The 24,654-nt window shown below is 39.0% G+C and overlaps 1 protein-coding gene across 5 annotated transcripts in view; it reads left to right on the forward strand.

Annotated features, from left to right (window-relative positions):
- fat1a (FAT atypical cadherin 1a) overlaps positions 1-24,654 on the forward strand; it is a 210,782-nt gene that overhangs the window by 59,598 nt on the left and 126,530 nt on the right. For all 5 annotated transcript variants that reach the window (XR_007935176.1, XM_051928502.1, XM_051928504.1 and 2 more), the window contains exon 3: positions 14,816-15,130. Coding sequence is in view for 4 of the 5 variants with exons in the window: in XM_051928502.1 (XP_051784462.1) it covers positions 14,816-15,130 (315 nt within the window). In the remaining variant the exon portion in view is untranslated. The remainder of the gene's footprint in view (positions 1-14,815; positions 15,131-24,654) is intronic.

The following is a 24,654-nucleotide window of genomic DNA, read 5'->3' on the forward strand; positions in this document are numbered from 1 at the left end:
GCAGCGAGAGAGAGAAGAACCATCAGCTCAGTTGTGATCACATGACGCTCAGCAGACAAAGCGTATACATACTACTTGTACTGCAAGACCTCGTTCGTTTATCAAGTCCAAATTTATCAAAACTTTTTGCTCGTCTTGCAAAACACTTGTAAACCAAGTTACTCGCAAACCGAGGTTCCACTGTAATTGGAAAATTGATATTTTTACTGAGGATTAAAAGGTAAACTTAAGAAAAGTGTACTTTTGAATGAATATTTGTCACATTATGTCAATTCATAGTACAACAGCAACATTTATTTCTATAGCACATTTTCATTTTTACAAGATGTCAAGAAAAGTAAAACAAGTTAAATTATGCAATAATAATGAATAAATAATAAATAAAAAAAATAAGTATGAGCTTGCATAACAGATATATGATTACTAGAAAAGAATTGTCGAATATGTAATATATTCTGAAACTAAGAAAGAATAATAATGAAATAAATAATAAAAAATAAATCAATATGACTTTACATAACATATATAAATACTAGAAAAGTAGAGTCTAATATATAATGTATTCTGAGTTTCTAAAGATGAGTTAAATGATAAGGTCAGATGGCTGGGAAGACAGAAGAAACAAAACAAAACTTTAATTAAGATGGAGAGAACGACTGACAGTAGTGGAGTCAGGCACAGAGAAGGTCAGCTGCTGAGAGAGCGTCTCGACTGTTGCAGGGCCTGCATCGGTGAAGCAGGTGAGACGCTAATGAAGAAGAGGCACAGGGCTTATTGGTTTTTAAAGACTGCTTCCTTCATTGTGTTTTAACCTCAGTTTTAAAGGATTGCGTGGCTCTCTCTCTCGCGCTGCCTGTGTGTGTGCGTCTGTCTCTCTGTGGCACTGCCTGTGTGTGTGCGCGGCCCTCTCTCTCGGGCTGCCTGTGTGTGCCTCTGTCTCTCTCTGGCGCTGCCTGTGTGTGCGCGGCTCTCTCTCTCGCGCTGCCTGTGTGTGTGTGCGGCTCTCTCTCTCGCGCTGCCTGTGTGTATGCCTCTGTCTCTCTCTGGCGCTGCCTCTGTGTGAACCAAGGTTCCACTGAGGTTGACTAATGAAAAGTGAACATGGCTCAGAGCTGCATGTGGACTGTGGCACAGACAAACAGAAATGACGGCATGTTTTACGAGGCGTCGCGTCCGAGTTGGTGGCCGTGGCTGTGCGAGTTTTCGTCGTATCCAATGGTCTTAGAGTTGATGGGCGTGGCTCCTTCCTGCGTGCTTTCATAGGTGTCTTGCCCGCTCTGGCGGCGGCTTAGAGAATCTATATATGGCTCCTTCCTGCGTGCTTTCATGGGTGTCGTGCCGCTCTGGCGGCGACTTAGAGAATTATATATATATAGATTAGGTGTACAACAAGAATGTACAAAAGTGATGATGTATCTGTATCGTTTTTGGTGAATAAATGCAAAGGGTGGCCTCACCTCCACTTTTATGCTTAGCTCTAGGAATAATAAGCAGAGAACCATAAGAAGATCTAAGTTTATGGCTTGGAATGTAGAGGGACATGCACTCCAAAATATAGGAAGGCAAAATATTATTTAAAGATTTATATACCATTAATAATATTAATATTAATATAAGGGCATGGATAACCAATGTAACAATGCTAAAATTGGAGGGATGTGCTCAGATTTTCTTTTTATGGTTAAGATTCTTGCTGCTGTATTCTGAACAAATTGCAACCGATTGATGTTTTTCTTATTAGTCCTGTTAGGAGTGAATTACAGTAATCTAGTTGACTAAGAACAAAAGCATGAATTAATTTCTCAGCATCTTGCAGTGTTATAAGATGTCTAACTTTTGCAATGTTCCTTAAGTGAAAAAATGAAATCCTAGTAATATGATTAATGTATGATTAAAAGTTTAGGTCAGAATCCATGATTACACCTAGTTTCTTTACCCCCACCTTGACTTTTAATACTAAGGGTGTGGTGTAGCGGGTCCACGGCTTCAAAAAAAAAAAGCCAGTTTTAAATCTATAGAGCCGTTTCGCTCAACGTGGGCGTGATTGCATGAACTTGGGGAGTTAATGAGGTAGTTGGAGCGAGTCGCACATGTGCGGGTGCGATCATTTTCAATAGCTTCATTGGCTTCCTGCGGCATGTGATTAAGGCGCTGCGCCCACAGAGACGTTCGTGTATATATACAGGTCGTCACAAGGAAAAGGGGAAAGTCAAAGACGGGAGAAATAAAAGATGTGAGAATCAAAGAAAAGAAGAAATGAAAGGAGGTTAAAAGACGTTAAAGGTAGTCTTGGCGATTGATCTGGCCACCTGGAGGGAGGAGACAGCACGAGCTGTGGTGCTCTAGGGGCTAGTTCACCCCACTGAACATTCAGGTGGAGTGTGGCAAGCAAGGCAGGTGCCCTCCCTGGGCTTCCGAGGTGTGACCACGTGAACACGAAGGAAGAAGGGAGGAGAGCCGACCTTGGACGGTCTGGCTGTGATGCCTGGAGGCAGCCAAGACTGAGGTTGGCCGAAAGGAGCTCGTGGCTGCTGAGTCTTTAAAAGGAGGTGGGCTGAGATCAGGAGGAGTTAGACTGCATTTTAATCTCAGATTTTAACGGATTTATGTATTGATTTTTTTTATCCCCACTTTTTACTGATTTTTATGGATTTATATATGTATTTTTTCAACACTGCACAATTGACACTTTTGTTGATTTTACTTTTGTGGTGCCTGTTTTTTAATAAAAGCACTTGAGCACTTTTTCCACCATCCTCTGGCATCATCAGTGACCTGTCCTCATATGTCTGCTCATCTCGGTCATAACGTATCAACGGTGTTTGGTTTAGCAGACTCCCATGTGGGAAGAGGGATTCTGTAGGGGACCGGTATCGTCACAAAGGGATTAAGTTTATTTCTAATGCCCTCATCAATTTAATAGTCAATCTATTTAGAAAAAAAAACCAAACATACATATAGACCACGCCACACTAATACAGAACTAGAAGTCCCATAAACATCAAGTGTATCAAAAATGTCTTTACTCAAAATATAAAAGTGAAACCATCAAAGCCAAAACCTTCTTTCTTCTCTCACATACCAATCTTCCTTTTTTTCTATCTGCAGTATTCTGGCCACAACACCTGCCAGACATCTGAGTTTTAGTCCCCACACAACTCTAGATTTATTGCTTTTCAGTCATTAAAAATCTTATAAGTTGCACGCAGGGGCAACTTCCTGCCCCTTTGCCAGTTCCAAATTAATCTTCACAAATGCCAATGCAGCAATTACTGGTAGGACATCATTTATACCTCTAAGGCATATTGCACCCTAATGGGTCATGTTCACCCATAGTGGCAATGGGAGGGGCACTCTAGTTACCAGTGTGAGTTACTGTTTTAAAGTTCAGACTCTTTTGTGTATTAGACCTGTGCTTCTTATACTCCTGGCAGCACCTTGGACATTCTTTTACTATTTATATATGAAAATATTCTATAAGAGAGCTATTTGCTTGTTTTTTTTTACCATTTTATGAGATATAGTATATATTATATTGTATATTTAAAAGTTAGTATTAATGTTATTTCTACATGCAGGGTGTGATAAATTTTGTGAAAGCCAGATTACTTTATTCTTTTAAAATAGTTTAGTTCATGTTTATAGATTTTCAAAGCACAGATTGGTGTAAAAGAGTATTTTATTTTTTAGCTGGAACATCTTGAAAAACAAGAAGAAACATACAGTAGCATTTGTTGGAAAATGACCTATGCATACCCTTGTCATTAGAAATGTTCATGGTTTCCATGGTCATTGAAAATTCTGAGAAAAAAATCTTGTAAGAAGTCCAGAAATCCTATTCAGCAGTCTAGGCATCTAGACTTTAGTTTCCAACTTACAGAAGTTTAGAAAGTTTACTATTACAACTGTCTCCTTTTTTGAGGTCCTATGCTTCTTCTCAACCACTTAGGTCTACTGTTGAACAGTGTCTTGTGATACCACATCTTGTATCAAATCTCTGTCCAGACTCATTTCATTTGTAGCTTCTGGCTGGTGGAATGAGCTGCCCACTTCCTTCTGAACTACTGACTTCCTCACTGTGTTTAAGAAGTGTTGGAAGACTCTTTTGTTTGTTGAATTTTTGTCTAATTGATATTAACTGTTAACTTTTCTAATGCAGGAATTGTAACCAGGTTGTATTTTGTTTCTGAACTCTTCAGTTGTGAAAATCATTGCCCTTATCTTGTAAAACTTGTTTTCCAAACAGTTCCCAGACTTTAGTCGATTATGTTGACCTTTGTAAGTCACTTTGGATAAAAGTATCTGCCAAGCAAATAAATGCAACTATAAATGTATTTTTTATTTTTCTGAATTATGAAAATGTAATATGGCTAGATTTTCGGTCTTGTACGAAAGTCTAAAGTCCTTAAATCCTTTTATGTAAGCAAGACAATTAACACTTAAAATTCAAAATAATTTTGCTGATGTTTGATATATTTTATTTCTTGAAAATTGTAGAATGACAAATCAATCAATAAACCAATGAGTCACACGAGCAAATATCAATTTGCCAATTAAGAGTGGAAAGGAAAACTGCTTTTGTTTTAAACTGAAAACAAAAGTAAAACTGAAATTGATGGTTTGCTAAACAAGACTTATTTTGAAAAAGTAATTTATATGTTAGTAAGTGATGTAAATAAAATTAAAAGTGACTACATGAAAACTCAGACTGCAGAAAGATTCTTGTAAACTACTGTTTCATCTACTATGTCTGTTCTTATTGAGGAGGATTAACACTGGTGACAAGGAATTCAAAGATATGTTCTTCCTTAAGTAAAAAGGCATTTAAAAACATTGGCTTTTAATGGTATTCATGTTTATTTCTTTTTGGAGCCACCATATTTGTAGATTTTTCTAGTAGTTTCATTATTTATAAGAATCTGTTATATGTGCAGGGCGGCACGGTGGCGCAGTGGGTAGCGCTGCTGCCTCGCAGTTGGGAGATCTGGGGACCTGGGTTCGATTCCCGGGTCCTCCCTGCGTGGAGTTTGCATGTTCTCCCCGTGTCTGTGTGGGTTTCCTCCGGGTGCTCCGTTTTCCTCCCACATTCCAAAGACATGCAGGTTAGGTGGATTGGCGATTCTAAATTGGCCCTAGTGTGTGCTTGGTGTGTGGGTGTGTGTGTGTGTGTCCTGCGGTGGGTTGGCACCCTGCCCAGGATTGTTTCCTGCCTTGTGCCCTGTGTTGGCTGGGATTGGCTCCAGCAGACCCCCGTGACCCTGTGTTCGGATTCAGCGGGTTGGGCAATGGATGGATGGATGTTATATGTGCAGTAGTTCTCTCCCAAACACATGCTTTCATAATTTAAACTAGAGCCAGAGTTGCATCCATATTATTATTATCTCAGCATTTTTCTTACTGTTTTACAGAACTGGATTATTATCTTAATCAAAAAGGAGGCAGCTTAAAATAGCAAAATTAGTGAACTTACTATTGTATGTGATAGTTCAGTAGTGCTTTTGCAAATTATTTATGTTCAGTTATTGATTACTGTGGTTTGTGTCTTTTCGGACGTATGACGGCTTTAGGGAAGTGTGTGAGTATTGAACGCTGTACAGGAGTTAGTTGAATAGGGTTAGTGAATAAACAACATTAGAAACATTATTCTGAGTGTGTCTCTACTTCAGCCATAAGAACACTACACTTAGTGGGGAAAAACAATGCAGACCAGCCAACTCCTTCTCCAGTTTAACATACCTGAGCTCAAGGTGCTGAATCAGCTGGCATCTCCTGCAGATATAGCCCTCATAGAAGACAAGATCCTCCAAGCTGTCATCTAAAAAGTCGAACATCCAACAGAACTTTCATTGCACTAGCCTCATTATTAAAATTTGAGTTAGGATGTTTAAAATTACCTTAACTTTTTTTAATTAGAATTAAATGATTCAACTTCAATGGCAAAACTAAGAAAAATTAAGCCAAATAAATTAGATTAATGAACTGCTACAGTTATTTCAAACCTTCTGACCACTTAAGCTCCTGTAATATCCCTCTCAACTGCCTGCTGTTTGCTCTAATATGTGGACGGCCGGGGCCCTTGCCTGGCCAGGACGCCTATATAAAGGATGGGCCGGGGGAGAGAATGTCTTCAGGGCTTTATCTCCCCTGGGAGGATAGAGGGCGTCCCGCTTGGCTTGCATTGGGGTCATGGGTTTGGAGCATGGAAGCTCAACCCTGCTGGCGACCATGGCCACCGACAGGGGACTCCTGGACGATTGCTGATTCCTTTGGTGCATCACTTCCGCCACACCCAGAAGTGCTGCTGGAAGAAGGTCTTTGAGCACCTGGAGCACTTCTGGGTGCCCTATATAAGGGGCCAGCCGCCACTACTAGAGTCAGGAGGAAGTGGACAAAGCTTGCCGGAGGAGGAGTGGAGGCAAAGAGAAAGAGAAAGGAAGAAGAAGTAAAGTATGCTTTGTGCTTGTGACTGTGCTGTGAACATGAGAAACAGGGGAAAATGTTTCCCACGTGGAAAAGAAGAAAAGTAAAAAAGTGTGCACCGAACTTGTGTCCCGCATCTGTCTGTGTTGGGGTTGGGGCGGCTGGTGTGCTCCCTGGTGGTCCACAGAGATTAATTTTACTTTTTTCTGTCTGCTCTCCTAACTTAGTGTTTCTCTTATTCCTTACTTAAAAGCTCTCCACTCACACTGTTTGCAGCCCTTCGCATTAATGAACCCTTAGGGCCAGTTTATACTTCATGTTCAGAACATGTACACGCGCACATTATGGCTGCCACGTGTTCCCAGCATTTATTTGATGCGTTCTCTGAGCACGTCCTCAGAAATTAACGTGACGCATGTGCGAGTTGCAGTTCCAGTAAAAAGTCAGGGGTCGTGGTGTGATAAAGTCAGAATGTGACATCAGAGTCTCTTGTTTACTATCTACATGTGGCAGAAAGCCACTATGCGGATCCTACAGGACCAATATGTGTCCTATGTGCTTTGATGTTTGATGAATGGTTCGATGTGGTGAAGCAAAATGCAGACATACAAATGCATTTGTGGTGTTTTTTATATTTAAGCAACGTAATGACACGATATATTTTAAAAGTCTCACATACCATATTCTGTGCTGTCTTTTTTTTTTTTTGTGCACCTTCACAACAGCATCAGAATGTACGACAGCGCATTTGAGCCACCAAGAAGAAAATTAAGGACACAGTGAAAACGTCTATTTTGTGATTAAAGTGGAAATTTTGGTTTTAATCTCGAAATGTCCACTTTAAACTCGTAGTTTATTTTATCATTAAAGTAGACCGTCGTAAATGTCATCTTAAAACTGGTCCAGTTGTTGATCGCTATGTGCTTCTGGGGCTTCCTCCTGAACTGACAACAGTGGCAAGCAGCCAACACACAATGGAGCCTTCCCCTTTAATGCTTTGAAGTCAGCCATGGCCTTTTTTCTCCGCCACTAAGGAATCACTGTTTCTGTTGCTTATTAACTACTAGACAAAAAGCCCGTTTCGACAACGTAAGATGAAACGGGCACGAGTTTGTGTCAGCAGTGTATGAAGAACAAATGATAAGTAAGAAATAAATAAGAAAGTGATGTAAGTAATGATAATTAACTAAGAGGTTTGGGATATGTATGACTTTATCACGGCGAAAAAATACTGTACACTTAAAAAATACATGCTATCTATGACAACGTTTTTTGTTTGTATACTGGAGGCCTGTCAGTATGCAACTAAAGTTGTAAAATCTCTCTGTAGACTATATTTTTTGTGAAGACACTCTCACTGTTTGGTAGTAATTTCCCTTGATGTGGCCCATCTTTAACTTGCACCTTCACATCACTCGCCCTTTTGACTCTTCAAAAAGCCACATACAATTGACCATGGCTGAAAACGGGTTCGGCAAGGAATATTCCTACCATGTCAAATGTTTGTCCTTGTGACTTGTTTATAGTCATGGTGAATGCTAGTTTGACAGGGAATGCCCTTTGAATTTGGAAACACATGTAGTGTTTAAGCTTAATTTATTTTGTGTCATGTGCATAAAAATTGCCATATTTTATAATTATGTAGGCCTATGGCAGTAAAAGGGAAAAATGAGAAATACAAATCAATGAAAAGTAGAAGAAGAAACAAAGAAGTTTTTTTGTAATATTTTAGTCCGCTTCACTCATTACTGTACAGGCTTGTACTGTTAGTTGATGAATTTTCCAGGCCTATAGTATAATATTGAATGATGAATGTTCCAGTAAAACATGGAGTAGTAATAAGTATAAGCACCACAAACCTGATATAGGTGTATTGAATGAATGCGTAATTGAATCAGAATGCGTAATTAGGCCTCGAGCTGTAGTCGAAATCGCCTTTCAGGCCTCTAGAGCTTTAATCGAAGTCGCCTTTCTCTTTGAATTTTTGCGGCCGTTGGCACCAAGTTGTGAGAATAAGCAGTTTTGAAAGGGCGAGGATGCAAGGGGCATTAAAATCACTCCAGATGGTGTAGTGAACATTCAGTGCTTGGTGCGAATAGGCCAGCAGCGTTTTATTTTACTCAGATCTCAGCAGCAGCGCACAACAATGCATACCGCGCCACCTGTGGAGATTTGTATGTGGCTTAGAATATGTACCTCGCTTCGCACACATCAACATCTGCGGACAACGGTAGTGTAATGATCGTGATGGCTGTGGAGTTGTTCCTGCCGCTGAAAGTACTTAATAATAATATGTTCTTACGTATTATTTTGAGTGTGAGAGTTGGCTGTGATCGGGGCTAATATTCTACGCCTGGGCGGAAAGATTTGGGATATCAGAATAATAATCCCGAAATGCGTAGACTAAATCCGCCACCTGCCGCGATGTTGGGGTTGGATTTCGGTCTTGTAAGGTTTTTTGGGCAGCTGCGCAGAAGGCGACTGCGCATTCGGCTTCGGACGTGCGCAGAAGGCGACTGCGCATTTGGCTTCGGACGGACATGAGTGAGTGAGTGAGGAGGCAGGTGAATTATGTATTAAGATTTGTTGCAACGATGCTGGTTATTTACTTACATATGCAGGTGTCAGCTACTGCTGACAACTGTCCTGATTTGCTGATGCTATTTGAATACAAATAACGAGAACACGTACAGATAACAAGTAACTTTTCTAAATGCACCCCCAAACACCCAGCTGCTTTTGTGCGGGTGAAAAACAAAGCAAAAAAATCTTCTAAAGGGAAAAAAAACTTTAATAATTCCCAAGTGGTTCCTTAGCGGCAACCAAAATTTATTGGAGAAAAATGAATTTTTTAATTAACTCTCACACCTCAGAAAGCATGACATCAGCACGTCAGTTCTGTCTTGTGACATCTGGATCACTGCAAGACTGGCCTTTCTTTTTGCTCAAAAATGTAATGTACTGTACATATATTGCAGAAATGTGCTCTTTCCTTCTCTAATTCTAAATTATAATTCTAATTATAAATTCCTCAGGAGGCAATGATCTTAGAGCCCCTACTAATGGCCTAATAGGGATTATGCAGGTCAGCAAGGGATGCTATCCTTATCTGGAAAAGCCCCTTCAGGTTGGAATCCATTAAGGAGCAAATCCTTCATTGATTACTGTTCATTTGTTGGCTCCCAGGTAGGTGAGTCCAACATGTATACCTCCCTTTCTACACCTTCCATTAATTTTAATATTCAGTAACCATTAGGGATTATGGAAGCAATATGAACATAAAGATCTACTCATACTAGCTTGTGAATATAAGAGTGTGGTTTTCCAACACTCATTGGTCTCTTATAGGCTATCCTCCTACACTATGGCTCTCTAATCCTCTAACAAGCTGGAAAATCGTTCCCAGTGTTCTACTCTACATTCATTCATATATATATATATATATATATATATATATATATATATATATACATACTGTATATATATATATATATATATATATATATATACACATATATATATATATATATATATATATATATATATATATATATATATATATATATAGAAGGAGGAGAACAGGCATCCCAGATGAAACTAGAAATATATATTACTCGAATGGGAGGGCAGAAAGATTACGAAAGCATGTTGGCTGGTGGACTGGTGAAATAACCTTGTGTCCAGCTGGCAGGAAATAATGGAAACTGGGAGTTGTTCCAGGTCCTGTATGCTTGAGGCAGTGGCAGGACACCCACAGGGATACTTGGGAATTGGAGTGCGGTAAGACAGCCATGTTGGCATCCCTGCATATCGATACAGGGCACTGTCAGGGTAGGACCTCCCTACTTTACTTATGGACTGGAACTGTTTCCCGGAGGATATGACATCATGCCAGAAAAACTCACGCTACACATGGACAAGTTAGAGTCAGGAGGAATTGGGCAACACTCAGCTGGAGGATGAAAGGAGGAAAGATTGATTGGTTTATTGTTTTTTATAATTGTATTTGTGACTTGTTATTGGAAGGACAGTTGCTTTGGAAAGGAATAAAAACCCTTTATTTTATTCTGTCAATGTGTGGTGCTTTAGTGTGACTGTGGTATAGGGCACTCTGGCACCCCCTTGTGATCACGATATATAGTTAGGGAGGAGTGGTGGCTTTGTGGCTAAATGATCTGGGCTGGTAACTTGAATGCTTCTGGTTCAAATCCCGGCAGTGACAGAAGGTTTGCTACACCTTTGGGCCCTTGAACAAGGCCCTTAACCTGCAATTGGTCCAGGGATGTTGTACAAATAGCTGACCCTGTGCTCTGATCCCAAAACTCTCCAGAGAGTAAGTTGGGGTATGCAAAAAATGACAAATTCCTAATACAAGAAATTGTATATGACAAAAGATTAAAAGAAAAAAAATATATATATGGACCCAAAAATGACGAGAATTTTTTTCTGGCGCCTGGAGGAGCGTTAGTTCCGACGTTTGCTGCTTGGTGTGTTTACTAGACTACCCTCTGCATCATTTGACCAAGCGGTGTCCTTGATGTATTCAAGCGATTGCATGATGCAGTGTGGAGAATTATGGCAGTCAGGCGAGTGGCTTCTGCATTATGACAACATTCCCACCAACACAACATTTAGTGTGCGGCAGTTTCTCACAAAAAATGGGATGTCAACTATTTCCCACCCTCCCTACTCCCTGGACCTTGCACCCTGCGATTTTGTTTTCTTATTTCCAAGCATGAAGAGGGACCTTAAAGGAAAGTGTTTTCAGGATGTAGAGGAGGTTAAGAAGCAAACGACAGCACTGAAGGCTATTACTTTGCAAGAGTTTCAGAACAGTTTTGAACAATGGAAAAAGCGGTGGGACAAGTGTATTGTATTTTTGGGTTCCCCTCGTATTTTTATATATGAAAGTTTACTTCAGAATAAGATGACCAACTATTAAAGCATCTGAATTAGGGCGAAACACGTGTCGCGTACTCTTTGCATTATTTGACAGTAAAACTATTCAGCATTCTATGATCTGCTTCTCGCAACTGAAGAGGGCACCGTGGCGGATGTTTGCCGACTTGCAGACCAACCACAAGCGTTACCTGGTAGGTAACCACCCATACAATCAGATTGTGATTCAGACTAATGTCATAAATGTATGTATATATATATATATATATATATATATATATATATATATATATATATATATATATATATATATATATATCACGGCATTCGTAGTCTGTGTCACAATCTGATTGTATGGGTGGTTAGCTACCAGGTAACGCTTGTGGTTGGCCAGCAATCTGCTTATATACATATATATATATTGTGGCGGACGGCCGGGTCCCATGACTGGCTGGGACACCCCTTCAACGTATGTTCCGGGGGAGCAACCATGGACTACTCAATACCTCCCCCAGGACACTTGGTGGCAGCCTCCCTGGCTGACTATGGTGCCTCAGTTTCCCGCAGGGCTCCATGGGAGATGGAGTCTTCCATAGCCCTGTGGGGATCTGGGGTGGCCGCCAGGGTGAGCTGCATGGGTCCCGGAGCCCTGCTGGACAAATCTTCAGCCCCACCCGGGTGGACTATTAAAGGGGCCAGCCACCACCACTCAGTGGGCAGAATCGGGAGGAAGAGGACGAGGTTGCCAGGGAGGAGTGGTGGAGGAAGAGAAAGTGTGTTTACTTGTGGGTTTTAGAGTACTGTGCTTGGGACTGTGTTGTGGCTGGAGGGATTACGGGGAAGACGTGTTCTCCAGCTGAAGAAAAATAGTTTATTTTAATTTACCCGTGCCTCCCGTGTGAATCTGTGTCGGGTCGGGCGCAATATAGCGCCATATCTTACAATATATAATATATATATATATGGCACTTACTGTGCAAAAGTGTTATAATGGTGCTTTCCACCTATTAACACAATAAAGCAAATGCTGGTGATCCTATTCCTCTAAACATTACGCCACCATAAAAGCAGCTACACAATCCATTTTTTACTTGTAAATGTTCCCTACTAGTGACATGCTGCTGCAGATCTGTTCAATGTCTATGGGATTCTTCAAATCAGTTGTACTTATACTTTATCAAACACAAAGCCCTGAACAAGGCAACCAGAACAGCTTTGCAAGTTTGGACAGGTAGCCTGAGTCAGCATTCTTGTCACTTTATCATTACTTTCCACTTCACTTGATGCTGCAGAAGGATTCTTATGTACATGATTTACAATCTAGAATATACTGATCTGTACTTTGGAAAGCAAAGTATAGGTAGGCGTGCAATGAAATTAAAACCATAAAGTTCAACTGTAAGCTGTTTTCAAATAATGGCAGATTTCCTCAGATACCACAACATTTAATTATTGAGTATGTGAGCATATTGTTTTATCCAAGGGGTACTTCACTACCCCTTCTGTTCATAAATACAGTGTTATTCAGATTTGGCTCCAGCTTTTCCTTACAGTTATGAGTTCTCCGATGCAAATATATTACTACATTATTTTTATAAGAGTTTGATGTTTACTGTCCAATGTAGGCACCAGAGCATTCTAAATAAAGCTAAGCACCTATAAATTAGTGAGAGCTGAAAATAAAGCAAAAGAGAGTAATAGTCCAATTCCTTCCATTCTAGGGCTGAGTGCTGTCCCCTAATTAGCTGGGGACTTGGCTAGTCACTCTGGTCCCTGTCCTTATAAGGGTATCATAGTCCCATGCCCTCAAATAATGATGAAGTATCTCAAAAACCTGCCAATTTTCCTGCCCACTAGTGCCCTCAGGAAACATGTTTCCTTCAAGTTCTTAACTCTTTCTTTCTCTGAAAAACCCCCCACACCAACCGCCCCCAAAACTAGACTAGCAGACTGACACAGCTTTATTGTCTGACAGTGCCTTATTCTCTGGGGAACATGGAATATAAAGCATTAATCAAGTTACAAAACTTGCTTAATCCAGTTTACAGGTTCATGTGGAGCTTGAGCTGGTGCCCATTCTGGCAGCCACAAGTAAGAGGCAGAAACCAAACACTGATAGGGTGCTAAGTCCACCACAGGATTCACAGGTGCTCACATCAGGCCATTTTGGAGACATAATCTCACCAGCCTGTTGTGACTTTGCCCCTGGATGCCCTCCAAGTGGGATGTGCTTGATCTACCCCACATAGGAGACCCTCAGATCATCCACACTAGATGCCTATTCCACCTCTGCTAGCTTCCATCAATTAGAAGGAGCCAATGTACTCCATAATCCTCTTGAGCAGTTACATTCCTCATTTTCTCACATAGTGAGAGCCTAGCAGCTTTATGCAGGAACCATATTTTGTCATCCTGTACTTGCTTCTTTTGATTTTTTGCCAAAATCATCATTTGATAAATTAACTCTAGCTTCTTTATCATTATCAAGTGTTATGTCCAGTGTAAGGATACCACTCTACTGTTAATGCCAGTCAGTCTCATGTTAACCTTTCTGCTTACCAGCAAATATGACACAGAGATAGTTCAAAGCTCTTAAACTTGGGTCAGCTACACTCCTGTCACCTACATAGTCATGGCAACATTTTTTGGATGTGACTTGATGTTTGTTCATAATAATCAATCTTTACCCTGGGTGGAGTGTCTATATTCACCTTTAATTGATTTCATGTGATGGCAATTATTCAGACCTATCTCCTGCTTCTCTCCTTGATCTGTTTTAGTGCTTCTATAAGATAACACAAATATGTGTCTATAAGTATTGTAAAACTCCACAACATGTAGTCTTAGTCGCATTTTTTTTCTGTCCTCCCTCTGACACTAGTCACTATCTGCTAAAGTTACATCAGTTCGATTGAGAGAATCTTCTAGAGCAGTATTTATCAAATGTTTGGTGTTGTGACCCTACAGGCAAATTGTACACGATAATATAATTGGGTAAGGGGTTCCCCATTAGTGATTGGAGCACAATTGTCGGAAGGCTTTGTGCTTCTCCCTTGATGAACTGAGCACGATTGCCAAACCCATGGGTCAAGGATGGGGAATGTCATGTCCCCATAGGTGATTCTAGCATGACTGTTAGACTGGTAGGGTTATAAAAAGTGATTATCGAAGCAGTGACCTGCTGCAACCCACTCACAATCCATTACCAGTGTAAAAAAAATCTCGCTATTGAAATTATGTTTAAATTTTAAATATATTTATTTAATTTTAATTATAATTATTGCCCAGTTCATATGTGAAGTCTCTGTAAACTCTGGGACAAAGTATGTTGTGTCATGAAAATTCCTTTAATCTGTTTCTAATAAGCATGATGACAAGTGGATTACAGTATAATGTGGTATAAAATATACATTATATTTTACTCACTATAAATGTTTTCAGTTATATAGTAATGGATCAATGCATAAAAATGTTCTCTTCCTTATTTTCTTCTTAGGTGTTATTAGAACTCAAGATCTTCTGGACCATGAGACTACATCCCACTATTGGCTTACTGTCTATTCATCAGATCAAGGGGTTGTCCCATTGTTTTCCTTCATTGAGGTTTATATTGCAGTTGAAGATGTTAACGATAATTCGCCGCTAACATCGGAACCAATCTATTACCCACAAATTATAGAGAACTCTCCTAAGGATACTTCTGTCATGCAAGTTGAAGCTGTTGACCCAGACTCTACTTCCAGTGACAAACTCAGTTATAAAATTACAAGTGGAAACCCACAAGGCTTTTTTGCCATTAACTCCAAAACCGGTAAGCAAAACATCATTTTATACTTTGTTTTTTTTAGACTTGGCAGTGATTTATAATACAGTGATATGAATGTGCATATAATAAATATGTTGACTGTATGTATTAATGTTGCTATGCAAAGTATTTGTATTAAAGGCATTTTTTACTATGTATGAACTTTCCTTTTACATGTTGCTCTATTCAATATAGTTGAATGTTCTCCATATTTGTAATACAAGACAGTTTGTTAGCTAGCTCAGCTCCCAAAGGAGCAGTACTATTGAACACAGAGCTGTGCGCTGAAAGCTGCTTGGTGATCATTTCTAAATGAGGTGAGACATTAAGTTCTACTTCAGTTGTTTCATGTCTAGTATTTCAGACATCAGTTAGGTAATTATGCTTTTAGGATTTGTATTTACCTGTTAAAGCTGTCTTATGAGGTTTGCCTTTGTGGTTTATGACATGCATCTAATCTGAAATGAGAGATTTGGGGGACTTTGATGCTTCTTTATGAGCACATGGCCTGATCCAGGTGCAGGACATGCTGCTTTTAAGGTTTTATATTTTGTAATATGTATTTAAAAAGTTGTGGAAGATGCATTATATAATTAGTCAATATATCATGGTTTAGCACATTGTTTAAGATGGTTTTACATTTGCAGAGGCAGTAAGAAAGTTGAACTGAAGGCAGCCTTCTTCATAATGCTTAAGCAAAATGTCAATTTGCTTTCAAACCACTCATAAATGGCTACCATTCTTTTTTCTTAGGAGATTTCCTGGGCCACCTTACAAGAATGAGAAGACATTACATAAAATTCCACTGTTCTTGTATAACCATATAATAATTTCACTGTAAAGAGCTGGTCAAATAAGTAGATTATTTGAGGGAATTTTTAAAAATTCCACCATTGTTGGGTGTAGCAAATGTAACACATCACCCATATTAGTTAAAAAAATGAGCTGGTATTGTCAAATCCAAAATGTTTCAGATGTAAATACTTGCAAGTATTTCTTTTAAATTTGATCTCTACTTGTAACTAAAAGCAGTTGTTTTAAATTACATTTCAATGTGTCTATATCCAAGGGTGTAGCCAGGAATTCATTTTAGGCAGAATGATAAATGAATCATAATTCTGTCTATTATCAGTTGGACCTGTCATATAGTTACATTTCAGGGATTTCAAAAACACAAAACCTCCACCCAGTGTTTGTCACTGAAAATTAATAATTGGGAAGTAACTAATAGTTAATAGAAATAATAATTACCGAAAGTAAACAATTAATTTATATGTATGCTTTTTCTCTCTCTCTAGCAATCAGGTATCAAAGAGCCACAGTATGATTTAAATTTGACGACAAACGAGTGCTGACACTGTCTGTCATTGTCTGCTGCACAGAGTGTAGACTATATAGACTCTCTCATTTGTCAGAAATTATTAGTGGAGCCTTTCATTATTGTTAGATACAGTGCATTGCTCTTACTGATAATGACTGACCGCTATGGATGAACTGTTGCTTATAGTAAATTACGCAATCTCCAATTTTAAACATGCTGAAAGATTTTTTCAAAGTCGCTTATGATGTAAATACACATAATACAGATTCATTTATTACTAAAGGTATTTCCTTTAGTATAAAAATAAAGTTTATGATGCTTTGTTGAAAGGGATATTAATTTGTTTGGAAAGAATATTGTTTATTTTTAGGCAATCATAAAGACTCCTAAAATATCACAAACATTTACTGCTTTTGGTATTAACAATTGTTTATTGACAATAAATATTTTTCATCTTTTATATCCTACATCCTTTGCATGATCCATACCATATATCATTTTATATTCCAGGCAATATTTAAAGCACAATGTAAGTAATGCTAACTAAAACCTTTACACATATCTAAATAGCAACATTTTCCTATTTAACTTGTTCTTTGTTTTGCTTCCCCTTCTGTATAAATAACATGGCAGGTTTCCACTAAAGTCACATGCATTATAGCTTTCAAATGTCAGTGTTATGTCATTCTGCCATCTGTCTCGAGCAGTGTTTGTCAGACCTTAAAGATATTACATGTGTTTGAAAAGTCCTCCATCTGGCAATTTGTTGGAATATACCATTGACCACTTATGCTGTATGTTGTGGACATGGGCCATCAGGCCATCATTCCTCCTTGAGCTTAATGTCAGGTGTTTTACTCTCTTCCAACTTACTGCACCCACTGACAGTGTTGCCATGTTTCCTTCCTCATTCATATCTATTTTCAATGGAGTTTGGTGAACTTTTTAGTTTATGGTATGCACCGAATGTGTTATTGTTTCTGTTTGCATGTTTGTGCACTCTTGTGCCTTTCGATTTAATGCCATCTCTGTTGCAAGCAATACCACTGTTAATTTATCCAAGCTATTTCCACTGCTCTAGTTTTATAAAGACAATTTATTTTTTCAGCTAACTGAAGAAGTTTTCTTCCATGTTTAAAAGTAATTTTTATGCTCATTCAGACAATATGAAAACTTGTTCTTAGCCTCCAACATTGCTAGGCATATACCACTTTTAAAGTGTTGAAAAATAATTGAATAATTAAAAAAATAAAATAGTTGAAATATATGTGATGCATATGTCATATCAAACATAAATAGCCATTTGAATAAGATAGGTAAACATCACATAGAAACAGATAAAACAAATAATTTCTTATGCAAAAAAGATGTAAAAAATAAGTGTGAGATACATGTGATATATAAAAATATATCCTTTCAGAACAGATAATATAGATATTTGAATAGTTATGCGTTGTTTATGACAGGTTGATTTTTGAGCAAAGGATGTTCAGATGTCCCCTCTTTTCTTTTCAGCATGAAAATAACATTTTTTTACTTTGCAGATCTCAAACACATGTGTATATATAGGAATATACATTTTACAATAGATTAGAAAACTTACATGAAACAAACTAAAATAATACTTAAACATAATTAACGGAAGATTATTTGGAACACTTCGTTTTCATTGCATGTGGAATACTGCAGAACAGCAGGAGAATGAAATCAAGACTATTACGATATAGTTGGTACATTTGATAGATGCTTTTAAATATATTCTTACAGTTAGTGAACAACAAGCCTAAGTAACATACTTGGTGCATTAAAATGGGTTGAGTCTGAAATTGAGCAATCAGCCTTTTGGTTTATAGTGCAAAGCCTTAACCTCTTTATTATACTTACCTAGTTATCTGTTTGGTATGTGTAGGATGCCTAATGAATTTACCTTATTTAATTGTTTTCCTATTCAGTTACATGGTAGTATTTCAACTTTATGAGATACAGTACAATAGTGCTTTTGTCCTTAGACAATTCAAAAGTTTCACAGTCAGAATGTTTAGAAAATTACTTTTCATGGTCTGCAGAGAGCTGTATTAATTTCAGTATAATCATGTTCCTATTCATTTTCTATTGCTTAGTTTGGTAAGATCACAGAAAACGTATCAGGGAAAAGGAAGTAGACAAAACATTACTATGTGCATGTACATTTTTATTTTTGTCCTGTAATTTTCCCCTATCCAATTGTCCCATGTGTCTTCTGTTGCTTAATAAGAAGTCATTTTGGTCTGTTTTTTGCCAATCAAATTACGCCCTCTCCCCTCTGTTTTCATTATTATTTTTTTTGCCATCATCATATTAGCACTATATTCTCAGTATTGCATGTGGAAGAGGCAACATACTGCTGCCACCTACATTAAAAGCTTGGAGATTTTTTGCCACAACATACTCTAGATAGCATCCCTGCACCCACTCTTTTATGATTGCAGTTTTATTCGTCTACTGTATGCATTTTCTGACAATGAAGTGGAAAAAATCATGCATAAAAGTTATTATTCCCATAGCAAGACAGGGATTATGAGAAACACAGATATCTAAACATTTCTTTGTGCAGCTCTTATTGCTCCTACATTACCTACACCATTTTCTGCAGCTGCTAGGGAATTTTACCTTTTCAGTATTGGGGTTTCCTTTCCCAGATGTCTGTTTCCACTGACTGTGAAGCAGTTTAAATTTGGATTTTGTGTTTCAACCTGTATGATATTGGAAAGCATTCTTTGATAACTATTGAACTGATGCAAAATTTCTATTTTAGACTAAAAGAAATGTTGCAGAGGACCTCTGAGGTGTACAATACTGCAGTTCTGGGAAAGGTTTATTTAGAGTATAGTTCAATTTATGTTAAAATAATGTTCTGATTTTTCTTTTTATGTGCAGTGAGATCACCACAGTGAAGCTTTTAAGAATGGTTCTGAAGAGTTTTAAATCTGTTAAGTGTATAAATACTGATTTATTAAATTTAAAGTATCATTTACTTGTCAACAAATGTCAGATTATGAAGCTGAGTGTATATTTGTGTCACTTTTGAATTTTTTATGTGTAGTAATTGAAATGGCTTTCAGTTTGAACTTTGTTTTATTGGACCCTTATAGCACTTATGTTACTTTCTTGATAAAAGAGACCAGGGAAATTGGGCCTCAATTTTTACCAAACAGAATTTTCTTTGTTTAGACAAGTTTGTTGTAATTCAGTTTCTAGTTCAGATGCTTTTGATAATGAATGAAATTTTGTAAAGAAGGTCAAAGAAAGGACGCTTTGTCAATAAGTTCAGTCATGCGTAATAGATTGTTTCTTTATTTTTGCTTCAAGAACTGTAGTTTTCTAAAATATTTTGTGAAAGAAAGTACACTATGAAGTATTTAGTGATGCTGTATAAGAGTTCTGAATTGCACTAATTGCTTTATCATGTTTATTAATGCTGAAAGTGTTAAAATAGCTCGTTCTTGATACTTATTCAGACATTATCATATATAAAAGAAGACCAAACTACTAACTCTAGACTGTTTTTAAATACAGATAATATGTAATCTAAAATATTCTTTTAACATCAACAGTTAGAAAACCTTGTAGAGTTATATCTCTGGAATTTTCTTGGGTCCTCATTATTTAGACGGTCTAATACTGTATCAGAAATTCATGATTAAGAATTAGATAGATATGTGTTGTCTTGCATTACTTACTTCATAATCTGGCATCTAGCTAAGGCCAGACATGACATTTTCATTATGAGAGTAATGTTTTAGCTATTCAAAAAACTGAACGATGATCTAAACTTGAATGTGTTGTGAAAGCTTAAGGTCTCTGTGACCCCTTGAACCCTTGGATCAGATGTCAGACACCAGATAAAAGTCCAATTATTATTTATTATATAATAATAATGCGCACCAAGCACCCTCCACTCCACAATACTCATATAATCAATCACTAATAAACACAATAATCCTCCACACTCCCAGACACTTCGCCACCCTTCCTCCCAGCTCAGCTCAGTGTACTGGGCTTTCCTTAGTCCTTTTATAGCTCCTGACCCGGAAGTGGTTCCAAGCACAACCCACAAGTCCATTTCCTTCCGGGTCAGGGCAAACAGTCCTCTTCTTCATCCCGGGAGCACGTCGCTTCCTCCAGTCACGTGACTGAGACGCACTCCCGGGTTATAGGGCACGCAAGATCCCACTAGCCCCCCTACAACGACTCCTGGCGGCCCCCAAGGTATCCAGCAGGGCTGTGTCACAACACTACAAATTCCATGAGGCCCTGCTGGAACTCGGGGCACGAATATGCTGTCCGGAGGGCTCCTCCTAGCGGCCTGGGGGTGGCGACCGGAGTCCATAGCCGGTCGTCCATCACAGTGTACATTTGCATTTACTATGATATTTATTTTGCAAATACATTTAACATAGCGTCTCTCACAGTTGTTGTTAAATAATTAACAATTGAGATAAAAAACGTTCACAGTTATTATTTAATTGTGGTGTCATGGTGAGCTTTGCGCGCTGTCTCTCTCCCTCTCAATCTCTCTTGTTTTCTCTCTCTCTCACACAATGTACACACACATATATATATATATATATGTGTGTGTATATATATACTCCTCAAAAAATTAAAGGAACACTTTCTATTCAGAGTATAGCATCAGAAACATCTGGAATATTGATCTGGTCAGTTAAGTAGCAGAGGGGGTTTTTAATCAGTTTCAGCTGCTTTGTTGTTAATGAAATGACTGTTTTTTCACTAGTTTTGCATTTGGCTACGGTCAGTGTCATTACTGGTAGCATGAGTCGATACCTGGAACCTACAGAGGTTGCATAGGTAGTCCAACTTCTCCAGGATGGCACATCAGTACATGCCATTGCCAGAAGGTTTGCTGTGTCTCCCAGCACATTCTCAAGGGCATGGAGGAGATTCCAGGAGACAGCTGGACACGGCCGTAGAAGGTCCTTAACCCATCAGCAGGACCGGTGTCTGTCCTTTGGGCAAGGAGGAACAGGATGAGCATTTCCAGAGCTCTACGAAATGACCTCCAGCAGGCCACTGGTGTGAATGTCTGACCAAACAATCAGAAAAAGACTTCATGGGCCCTGTGCTGATTGGCCAGCACCATGGAGCTCGTTTCGCATTTGCCATAGAATACTAGAATTGGCCGGTCCACCACTGGTGCCCTGTGGTTTCACAGATGAGAGCAGGTTCACCCTGAGCACATGTGACAGACGTGAATATACAGTAGACGTTTATATACAGGACATACATGCAAGTTATATAAAGACACAGCACTCATTCATTTTATAAACTCATTTATGCCATTAGAGGCTGTGTAACTATGCAGGAAACATTCACATGCATCAAAAAGCATACATGCACACACCATCATTCACACTTAGAGTCACGGACTAGTGTAGTATACAAAAAGTGGCAAAGACACAAAGTACTTTCAAAAATCAAACAGTAACTCTAGTAATGTACAGACTACAGGATTCAAAACTATAAGGCAACAGTGTTAACTGCTTGACAAATGTATATTTGCAGGTTTCTGTTTAATGTGCACGGTACATTTGATGTTCATTATCTGAATACACTTTCATATACTATGTTCTAAGGCAGTATGATGTCTTATAAGTTCACATCATTTCAGAACATGGACAGTGTACGATAAAACAGTCTGTGCTGGGGGCTGTTTGTTACAGGAGGGTGAGGAGATGCTTGTGGATTTCGAAGAATTACCTGGTATACCCACACACTGCGTATAGTGTCTATGTGGGGGGCTTTAATTCACACACTTCCCGCTGTGAATATAAGTATTTTCAAACCTACTTCTTTTGGATTAGTTTTTTTTTTTTTTTAACTCTGGGTCAGTTTCCACAAAAGTCCGGTTTAGGTAGATGTGAACATACCAATTGCACGATGGTGTAGACCAAAACAACAGTACCCAGGCCCTTTGGATAGGGTGGTCTCAATGCAGTACCAAGTGAAAAACTGGAGTGGTTGCATGAGGTGTTAATGTGATCCAACATGGGACTGATCTAAATAAATCTGTGTGTTTTGGGTGAAATTGTGCGTGCTGTGGTAGTCACACTAAGCATCTGCAGTCGATAACAGGGAATGAAATTCACAACGTAATAAGTCAAAGATTAGCGTGGCACATTAGATAGATAGATAGATAGATAGATAGATAGATAGATAGATAGATAGATAGATAGATAGATAGATAGATAGATAGATAGATAGATAGATAGATAGATAGATAGATAGATAGATACTTTATTAATCCCAAGGGGAGATTCACTACTCCAGCAGCAGCATACTGATAAAAACAATATTAAATTAAAAAGTGATAAAAATGCAGGTATAACAGATAGTAACTTTGTATAATGGTACGCCCCCCCCACCCCCAGGGTGGAATTGAAGAGTCGCATAGTGTGGGGGAGGAACGATCTCCTCAGTCTGTCAGTGGAGCAGAACAGTGACAGCAGTCTATCACTGAAGCTGCTCCTCTGTCTGGAGATGACACTGTTTAGTGGATACAGTGGATTCTCCATGATTGACAGGAGCCTGCTCAGTTCCCGTCACTTTGCCACGGATGTAAAACTGTCCAGCTCCATGCCTACAATAGAGCCTGCCTTCCTCACTAGTTTGTCCAGGCGTGAGGCGTCCCTCTTCTTTATGTTGCCTCCCCAGCACACCATCGCATAGAAGAGGGCGCTCGTCACAACCGCCTGATAGAACATCTGCAGCATCTTATTGCAGATGTTGAATGACGCCAGACTTCTAAGGAAGTAGCTCTTGCACAGAGCATCAGTATTGGCAGTCCAGTCCAATTTATCATCCAGCTGCACTCCCAGGTATTTATAGGTCTCTACCCTCTGCACACAGTCAACTCTGATGATCACGTGGTCCATGAGGGGCCTGGTCCTCCTAAAATCCACCACCAGCTCCTTGGTTTTGCTGGTCTTCAGTTGTAGGTGGTTTGAGTCACACCATTTAACAAAGTCCTTGATTAGGTTCCTATACTCCTCCTCCTGCCCACTCCTAATGCAGCCCACGATAGCAGTGTCGTCAGCTAAATACAATACATTATTAAATACAATAAAAGTTACAAATAAAAATCCACATAGGTACAAATGTACACAATAAAAAAAATTGCTAAATTACCAGTCAATCAAAGCAAGCCAAGCACCTGATCAGGCTCACTGCTTCTTGTGCAGATGATCAGGCAACAATTGTAAATTCATTCGTGATCAGGTCAATCAAAACACATAAAAAAGAGGTGGCAAGAAACAAACAGTGTTGCTCTGCGAGACAGACAAGCACACCTCATAATCTTACACTATGAAATCAAAGCACACAAGTAAGATGTGGCATCTTCTAAATGAGTACACTAGCTTTGACATATGTAGTAAATGTTAAACAATCTAAAATGAGCATTATTTACAAATATATACAACATTGTAGAAATGTGATATGAGATCAACAACACTGTTCAAAAAATTAAAGGAACACTTAATCATCACAGTCTAACACCAAGTGAGTTAAGCTTCAGGGATATCAATCTGTCTAGGTAGGAAGCATTAGCAATTGTAAATCAACCTCACCTGCTTTGGTGCAATTGAAAAATGACAACATGTTCCCTGGAGAGGCAACAGCAAGACAACCCCCAACAAGGGAATGGTTTTGCAGGTGGTGGCCACAGACAATTGGACTTTCCTTATCCTTTCTTACTGTTTCTTCTCTAGTTTTGCATTTTGCTAGTGTCCTTGTCACTACTGGTAGCAAGAGGCCATACCTACAGACAATTCAGATTGCTCAGGTAGACTTGCTCCTCTAGGATGTCACTTCCATACATGCTGTCGCAAGGAGATTTTCTGAGTCTCCCAGCTCAGTCATTGAGCATGGGGGAGATACCAGGAGACAGGCTGTTACACAAGGAGAGATGGGCAGGGTCAGAGAAGGGTATCAACTCAGCAGCAGGACTGGAACTTGCTCCTTTCCGTGAGGAGGAAACAAAGGAACACTGCCAAAACCCAACAAAATGACCTCTAGCTGGCTACTGGTGTGCATGTTTCTGACCAAACTATCAGAAACAGACTCCAAAAGGGCGACCCAGTGTTTTCTACTAGGACCTGTAGCCACAGCCCATCATTGTGCAGCTTGATTGGCATTCACCAGAGTATACCAC

The sequence above is a fragment of the Erpetoichthys calabaricus genome, chromosome 5 (assembly GCF_900747795.2).
Source record: "Erpetoichthys calabaricus chromosome 5, fErpCal1.3, whole genome shotgun sequence".
In the NCBI taxonomy this organism is placed as follows: Eukaryota; Metazoa; Chordata; class Cladistia; order Polypteriformes; family Polypteridae; genus Erpetoichthys; species Erpetoichthys calabaricus.